Raw genomic sequence first — 9,198 nt, forward strand, 5'->3', positions numbered from 1 at the left:
ATAGAAAATTGCACTACAAAGCGACTTATGTGACCACTTGCAATGCTCAATAAAAATGTTTCTTTTTTCGACCCATCAAAATAATAGTTAAAGTTCCCAAAATCTATACTTCACGCCTGTTTTTTTATAATTAAAATATATAATAAATAAATCCTTGAAAGCAGGGCAAGAACAAATTCATAGTTAATATAACCCGTAAAACACTAAGTTGCCTTTTTTTTTTTCGAGCACTAATATCAAACTTTTAAGTAATCGAACGAAAACAATACAATACACATTAATATCTTCGTAATCGGCTCATTGTCATCTGCGTTGTCATCTCTCTCGTCGCTGCGCAAATGACTTTCTGGAACCTGTCTAAACTTTCCGAAAAACGAACTACATTTAACCTGATTAACGAGCTTCACGAATAATTACAGAGACGGCGGGGAGAGGAGCCTCAAAATATTGGTTGATCCAACAAGAAGACGCCATTCAATACAAAACGTGTGTACATATATCGTAGTACTTGATTGCAAAAATGCGGGCCTTCCGAGCTAGTTTGTCAAAAGATTTTTTACTTGGAAACTTCACTTCAAAAATATGTTTGAGCAGGGAGATGCATCACGGCTACAGGGGCTCATGAGCACCTTCACTTTCCTCTAGTTCTCCCAAAATTTTTAGGAAAGATTAATGATCCTTGGGCTCTGCAGGAGCTGCGGATGCTTTGAGCAAACTTCTCTTTGCTTCTTGTGCTCGCAGATGCAGGCCTTTGACAATGCCGCCATACCGGAGCGTCCTCTGGCTGATTGGGACTTTGCACTTTGGACTGCGAAATCCGCACAATGTGTACTGAGTCGATTTTGTATGCAGCAAAGCATTAAATCCAATAATATGAATGCTATATCTTATATGATCGACGATCTACATTCACCTTAATCAGAAATCGCAAAAACATACCAATTACGCTTCTGTTGATCCGGCCTCATGTCCATGTACCTGTCGAGCCTGCCGGCCTCACAAATGTGGCCACAATCTGCAAGCTGTACAAATCGAGTAGAAACTGGCATCTTTCCGATTCTCTGGCGAGTGAAGAGCTCGAGAGTGGTAGGGTCACATGCCCTGCACTTGGTGGGGCAGGGCTCACCGCATAGGCCTATGCACGGATGACCACATGCGAGGCTTTTGAGGCATGCCACGTCGCAACGCGGCCGAGTGCAGACCTCATCGCAAGAAAGGTTGCAAGAGTGGTGCTCACACTTCCATGTACAGCGAAGCGGACAAGGGGTGCAAGGCATGGCGCAGTTCAAAGAGCAACGCCCATGCACGCACCGATGGAGGCAGGGCTTCTCAGCCCGGCAGGGCCTACATGGCTCGCTACACCGAGCCCGGCACACGTGGGAACACGGGAGCTTCCTGGTACATGGCTGCGTACATGTCACATGGTTAGGCTGGCAGCTTGAACATGAGCCCCCGCAGAGGTGGCCACAAGGTAGCTTTAGAGAGCAGGGATAAGAGCAACATGGTGGCGGGGAAACAGAACTCTGGTTGCATTCTATTGTAGCTGGGTGACCGCAGGGCAGCTTCACGTCAATTTCCTGACGGCAGCGGACAGTGTCATTTCGTGATCCTTGTTGGCAGGGCACCCGAGCAACGTGGCCACAAGGGAGGTCCTTTGATACCAAGACCTTGCACATAGCAGATTCTTGGTTGCCGCACGACACACTAGCGGAATGCCCACAAGGCAGCTCCTTAGTGAGGATTACTGTGCAGGAAACTGAACTGGCAGGCTGACTGCAATGTACCAGCGCGAAATGCCCGCATGGAAGCTCCTTGGTGCATACTTCTGTGCAGAAAGACAAGTTTGGAGAAGAGGATTCGCAGCAAGGGACATACTGGTAGTGTTCGCAAGGTAGCTGGAAGCCGACTTTTTCTCGGCAGACTGTCGTGCAAGGCTTGCTACATCGGTTCAGGCAGCCATGGCCACAGGGAAGACTCAAAGGGCAAGGCTCTCTGCATGTAAAGCTACTGTCGCTGGCGGTGAAGTGGCAAGGGACAGAGATCTGGTGGCCGCATTCGGGTATGTCGACAGGAACAAGGTGACAACAGGGTGGGCAGGTTCCAGAGCTGTGCAAATGGCAACTTTGGGCACAAGTATGGCCGCAGGAGGTGTGAACAGCGTCACAAGGTTGACGGCATACCGCAGCATCGTGATCGCCAGAGAAGTGGCAGGGGAGAGGGCAAAGATGGCCACAGGGAAAGCTGTAGACGCATGGGAGACGGCAAGTGGAACCACAAATATCAGCGGCACAGCTGGCGGCTCTGTCGGAGACTCCTGGATGGTTGGGACAACAAAGGAGGAGCTCCGCGCCTATGTTGCCCGTGGAGGCAAGGTCCTGGATGATGGACTCCCAGAGAGTGCTTTTGGATTGAAACAAGGCAGCGTTTCCCATTATGTAGAGGCCCTTGCGGGCACGGGAGAGGGCAACGCACACGCGGTTGGGGTTGGCGGCGAAGCCCACGGTGCTTTGGTTGCTTCGCACGAGCGACAGGATGATGATCTCGCTCTCTTCGCCCTGGAAGTCGTCCACGGACGTCACGCGAATGCCTGCTTCCTCCTCCTCTTGAGCCTCTCCGCCAGAACGTGGTGGCCAACCGTCCGACTGTTTCTTCCTACAGTTGTCGCCTAGCATCCTCCTGATCAGATCCTTTTGCCCTGTATAGAAGGTCAAGATTGTCACCTCCACGTTCTTATACCCTTGATGCTCGTTTAGATAGGATGCCAACTCTACCACCATTTGTGCCTCCTCCACGTTCTTTTTGCTCGTGGAATCCGCCATGGCCTCCTCTGCCTTGTGATCCCAGAAGAACACATTGTTCTTAAGTCCTCGCACGTCTGCGAATAAGCTTACAGTTTTGTGATCGGTCAGCTGTGGATAGAACCTCCGTAGGAGCCTTGAGATGCAGGGTCTCATGCGCCGTTGGACGCTGAGAGTCTTGTGCTCCACCCCGCCGCTTACGATGCGCTCGAACATGGACACGTCCAGGTTGTGTTCCACCGCAAGCTTGTGGTTTGAGACGGAGGGACGCAGCTGCATGTGATCGCCGATTAAGATCAAGTGCCTGGTGTGCGGGGTCAAGGACGCAATGATGTGAGCCTCCAGCACCTCCGCTGCCTCTTCTGCAATCACAATCTCCGGCTTCAGCTCCGCCAGAAGCTCCCACTTGCGAGCGGCAGCTGAGATAGTCATGCCCACCACCCTCGCACGTTGAAGTATAGCCAGCTCGCTGTCGTCGTACGATCCGACGTTTTGCTGGCTTATCTGGTCGTACTCTGCCGTGACCTCCGCCAACTGTGTCCTGGCTAGATTCTTCAAAGACTCTAGCCAGTGCTGGTGCAATTTCACACGAGAGCTTCTGCTGAGCGTCCATGGGTAAGGCTCGCTCACCAGCTTGGACAAAGGCATGTCTTCCTCGTCACAGCTACGGAGATCAAGGTCAGATAGCAGGCCGATCAAAGTCTCTTCGCTCATTGAAGCTTGATCCTCCGAGCCGTCTTCATCTTCCTTATAGCTGTCTTCATCTGCCTCGCAGTCATAGATCTCCTGGTCGTCTAGAGGATTCGAGACCCCTTGCAGCCACATTTGGATGAGATTGTCACCTCTACCATCACGCACAATAAACAGATTGTCTACCTGCACACTACTTGCAGTAACATGTCCTAGACTTTCTATCCTCACGTATTCAAGCTTGATCAATGCTGTGATCCCGGTTACTTGCTTTCGCAACTCGAACAATCTCCTCTCCACTGCAAGATTACCTGGGTCTCTTTTACTGGCATCTCTCTTCATTCCATTCTTCAAATTGTGCATTGAGCATTCTTTAAGAGCAGTACTCTTGCATCGACCTCCATAGCGAACCAAGCTTTTCTCATGCTTATAAATGCCCTCTAAGAATTGATCGAGTGCATGATTTGTGAAGCACAATATAAGTATAGGGCCACTCACATCAGAATTACTATGCGGTGCACCACTGACATGATTAATCTTATTATATGCGCCAACCGTATGCTTGAAAGTGCGCGGAATAGAGCACCTGGAATCTGTGACGGGCAATAACGTGGGCGCGGTCCACAGGTTAGCTAAAAGAATATTTGTGATCAGAAGCCCCACAAATGTCTTGCCAGTGCCTGGAGGCCCTTGAATCACAGCCAGCCTCTTTGTCAGCCCCTGTTTAACAGCATCTTTTTGACTGCTATCCAAAGAGCTAGACAGTTCAGGCCACTCTTTAAGGATGTTTACCATGGTATTCTCATCGAGAGAGCTAGAAAATGCACAATCCAAGCTATACAAATCGCCTTTGTTTCTTCTTGCAAGGTATAATGGCTCTGCAATAACAGAGACTAAGGAGACCAAGTGCTCTGCAAAGGGGAAGCCAGCCATCTCAGTTCTTTGCAAGTTTCTTAGAGCATGAACGTAAGCTTCAAAATAAGCTGAACTAGATTCAGCCATGATGTAGGTTATCCCATATTGCAATCTTGTCTCATTGGTAGGGTCCCCAACGCACCTTATTTCTACGATACCTCGCATTAAATCTCTGGGGTGATTATTGGAGACAGTGGCCCAGAATAAGGTTTTGAATCCATCCTGAGAGATGCATAGGAGGGAGCCGAATTTGAGAGAGTCTGATGTCGATGACTGGTCAACCCCCCTACGCCGGGAGAATGCAACACTGTAAACTATACCCGTTTTGAGACAATGGACGTCTCTCAGTCTCACATCAGTGTAGACTCGCAGATCGTGCTGCGCATCAACTCCACTCTGCAACGCAAGCACACCTTCCCGAATCGGCCCAAAGCAGTCCTCTCGCAAGAGGCAAAAGTTAGTGGCTAAATATTCAGACACGTTAGAGTAGACGCTACCGCCAACTTTAACTGCTGCTAAGTTCTCCGGTTCCTTGAGCAGGTGATCGATGCTGGGAGGTATGATGGGTATGCTGCGAAAATCCGGCTCCAGCTCTATTCTAATCGGTTGTGCTTCTTCCTGCAGGTTTTATAGCAACACCACAAACTGATGTCAATATTAACTGCAACATGCTCGCGATCTAAATGGTCAGCTAGCCTCCTACAAAATTATTCACTTACATTTTGATCCGCGGACACTGAATTAGGGTTGTCTGAAGGTTTCATCGCAGCGCGGCACCCAGCTGCCTTCGCGTCAGAGCTGTACGTTGTTGGGGTCCCGCCCACGTTGCACATTATATACTTCGACGTCCATAAGCGGTTCAATCAGTACTTGCACAACCGTGCCTTTGTGTCTCATTAGTCCGTGCGCTTGCATTCATGCGCCAAATCGAAACACAGAGATCTCCTCTCATCATCGATCGTTATGCATGAATGTGTTGAGTAGGCATCTTCCACAATCATTACGATTCAGGTAGCGCAAAACTTTAGCTGTCTTTTCTTCATCATGAATTAGATCCATGTTAAATTTGGTCTTATAAAGAATAATCACTCTTTTTAGTCGAGCTAATTAGTGGGTAAGAGACATGAAAGCAATCCGATCATGTTCATCATGCCCATGGTAGGCAAATTGAATTTGGGAAGACTCACAGTCCATCTATACAAAGACGACAATTCTATTTGCAAATGTAGTGGTATTTCAAGCACGCGATTTGTGACTGGTATGTACGTGAACAAAAAGCTCAAAAACGTCATAAAACTTGGAAGTTGCTTGGGCGGATGTGCGTGTGGGTTTTTAAGTTTCAAAAAAAAGTTATGCAACTTTGAAGTAAGCTAGAATGCTTCTGCAGCTATGCTTGTGGTTTTTTAATCACTATCAATTTTTGTGATTTCTTGTAAGCAAACTTCTTTAAAATTTGGCTTCTTATCGTTTTTAACAATTGCCTTGTTAACCTTCATCATAAGTTGCTTTTTGAGTAGAGGATTAGAGCTTATTTGGTCAACGATTCATTCTTAGCATTGAGATGAAGAAACATAGAGAACATAATGGAATAAAATGAGACTAGAAACGTAAGAGAAATTGATAAATCAACAATGAGAGCTCATCAACAAAGTAATAGCAAAGATGGTATCAGAAGTACACTTGTCAAAACTTGAAAAGTAATTGTTGGGAACAAGGTAGATGCTTTGACTATTGCATACATGAGAATCCTTTCATACACTCCTTATACATGAACATGCTAACTAACATTAGGCATTAAAGAGCAATACATAGGCGCTACAAGAGATGGGGAGCATAGCCGTATGAAGAGGATAGAGAGTAGAGAGAGGATACCGAGTAGGTATGCAGGATGTACACAATTTCAACACACAACTATAGCCGCACGTGGCTAATACACAGTTATAGTTGTAGCTATAGCCGTGAGTATAGCCGCGTAGTGGGAAAAAAATCAAGACATTCCAGAGAGCATTAATCTCGAGAGCTCAAAATATCCTAATATCACAAAAGAAGAAGCACAAAATGTGATCCTAGTATCTAAAAAAGAAGCGCAAAATGTGATCCCAATATCACAAAAGAAGAAACACCAAATGTATTGTAATACAATCAAATATGGACTAAATCAAGACTGGAAAATTGAAAAATTATTTAATGAATCAGGGTGATCTTGGCCCAACATCTGTCGCATCTTCTATCAAATCCATACATGCAAATTAGTCTATCACAAGATCCATATATCCCATTGCAAGATCAACAAAAAGGTCTATCTGGGACTAGCAGTAATAAGGAGTCAACATCATTATGATTATGCTCATATTCAATTTTTTACTCATGATCTTGGATAGGAACTCTTTCATCTTGATTAGTTGGTGGTATATCGCGTTCTTCATCTTCTTGTACTTGACCCTCTGCATGCTCATTTTTAGCACTGCTGCCACTTTGTTTATGAGCTCTTTAACATCCCTATCTTGAAAAATACTCTTTGAACGAGGAGCGAGTTGTATGACATACCACCATTTCTTCTCATTTATAGTGGCGTGAAACGCAACCTTGTAAGAAGAAACACATCAAGTGTAAATTAGACATACATAAGGTTGAAATAATAAAAGCTTATGGTTAGAGTTTACTTGCTCACAATGGCGAGGTAGCATAAATGCGTCCCTCTCTATTTGCCAAAATTTTGTAGAATCGATTGCCATAAATTTTGTAGAATCGATTGCCATAAATCCATTTGCATGCCTTTTCAGCACCTCCACACATATCCTTGAACCACTTCACATCCGATATAAAAATTTGGAATGTCATGAATCCAACCTTTAGGATATTTTGAATCATGCCACAATAATCAAGCATTTCTCCACTTTCTTGCTCAAAGATAACCCCACAATCTCGGGTATTTTTCTTTGTATCTATATGTTGACCACAAAAATGTCTTTCTTTGGACCATATAGCATTGTATACCTTATACTACCACCAACACTAAATGAAATATATTTATGATATTGAATAACCATATCGTGAAAAAAGAGAAAGTAGAGACAACCTTATATGAGGCTCGCATCCTCTTGTGTACTTCCACTCTTCTTCTATTCACTCTCTCCATGTTCTTCAGCCTTTTTCATTTCTTCATAAAATCAATCAATAGTACAATCTTTTGGAAGTGATGCAAGCTTCGGAGGAATGACAAGACCCTAGAACGCATCCTAAATGTTTTTCTCTTCTCATATCGGTTTCTCCTCACCTCTTCATATCTTACCACCCATCTCTTCATAGCTTCACTATACCCGGAATACAAAACGTATTCACCTTCTTCAACATTGATGTGTCAATTCGCCTTGCTCTTCCTTTCCCTTCTGGTATGTGGGACACCATGTGATCATCTTCCTCATTACTCCACAATGGTGGCATTGTGCGATCCACTAGAGAGAGATACTCTGAAAATGTGGATACATGCTTCTTGCACTAACTAATCCTCTAACAAGCTTCCTTCTGGCCTAGCACTTTGCCTAACAAAATCCTTCAACGTCTTCATGTAACGCTTAAGAAAAACTTTCACCGAGCTTGTACAACACCGTACACTGACACTAGGCCTCTTGGTTTGTTTATTATATTTTCTTAATATTTGATTACTAATCTTTTGTATGTATGCATTACTAATCTTCTTAATATTTTCTTGGTTTGTATGTCTGCATTACTAATCTTTTTCTTACCCTTTTGTTGGTTTTGTAGGTCCTCTAATCCTCTCTTTCAACATCACGAAAAAGAGGTAAAGTGCTTTCATATCTTTCCTCTATTATTATTGCACCCTTGCTGGGGATTTGTTTTGTAGGTTTGCGCATAAGCTTTATGCATAAGCCTTATATATGCATAAGGCCTCATGCATAAGCTCTCATGCATAAGGCCTCATGCATAGTTTTATGATTAAGGCCTCATGCATAGCTTTATGTATAAGCCTTATGCTTTAAGCTTTATGCATAAGCCTTAAACATAAGCTTGATGCTTTATGCATAAGCCTTATGCATAAGCTTTATGATTTATGCTTAAGCTTTATGCTTTATGCATAAGCTTTATGCCTTATGCTTTAAGCTTTATGCATAAGACCTCATGCATAGCTTTATGCATAAGCCTTATGCATAAGCTTTACGCTTTATGCTTAAGGACTTATGCTTAAGCTTTATGCATAAGCCTTATGCATAAGCTTTATGCTTTATGCTTAAGGCCTTATGCTTTATACATAAGCTTTACTAATCTTTTGCTCACCCTTTTGTTGGTTTTGTAGGTCCTCTAATCCTCTCTTTCAATATCACGAAAAAGATATAAGCGCTTTCATATCTTTCCTCTATTATTATTGCACCCTTGGGTGCTGGGGATTTGTTTTGCAGGTTTGCGCAGAAGCCTTATGCATAAGGCCTCATGCATAAGCTTTATGCATAATCTCTCATGCATAAGGCCTCATGCATAGTTTTATACTTAAGGCGTCATGTTTAAGGCCTCATGCATAGCATTATGCATAAGGCCTCATGCATAGCTTTATACATAAACCTTATGCATAAGCTTTATGCTTTATGCATAAGCTAAGGCCTTATGCATAAGCTTTATGCTTAAGGCATAGTACTTTAAGCTTATGCATAGTACTTTAAACATAATGCCTCATGCATCGCTTTATGCATAAGCTTTACTAACCTTTTGCTCACCCTTTTGTTGGTTTTGTAGGTCCTCTAATCCTCTCTTTCAACATCATGAAAAAGAGGTAAGTGGT

General features: G+C 44.1%; 1 protein-coding gene across 1 annotated transcript; it reads right to left on the reverse strand.

Moving 5' to 3' along the window:
• Positions 1-528: 528 nt before the first annotated feature.
• LOC147619217 (uncharacterized) lies at positions 529-5,236 on the reverse strand. The gene is made up of 4 exons (XM_086773408.1): positions 5,123-5,236; positions 2,636-5,021; positions 940-2,590; positions 529-808 (listed from the first exon to the last, which is right to left on the reverse strand). Exons 1-4 carry the CDS (start codon positions 5,234-5,236, stop codon positions 670-672), a joined length of 4,290 nt encoding a protein of 1,429 aa, XP_086629534.1. The 3' UTR covers positions 529-669.
• Positions 5,237-9,198: the final 3,962 nt, after the last annotated feature.

Source organism: Cibotium barometz, chromosome 33 (assembly GCF_041138505.1).
Source record: "Cibotium barometz isolate CiBa-2024 chromosome 33, ASM4113850v1, whole genome shotgun sequence".
Classification (NCBI taxonomy): Eukaryota; Viridiplantae; Streptophyta; class Polypodiopsida; order Cyatheales; family Cibotiaceae; genus Cibotium; species Cibotium barometz.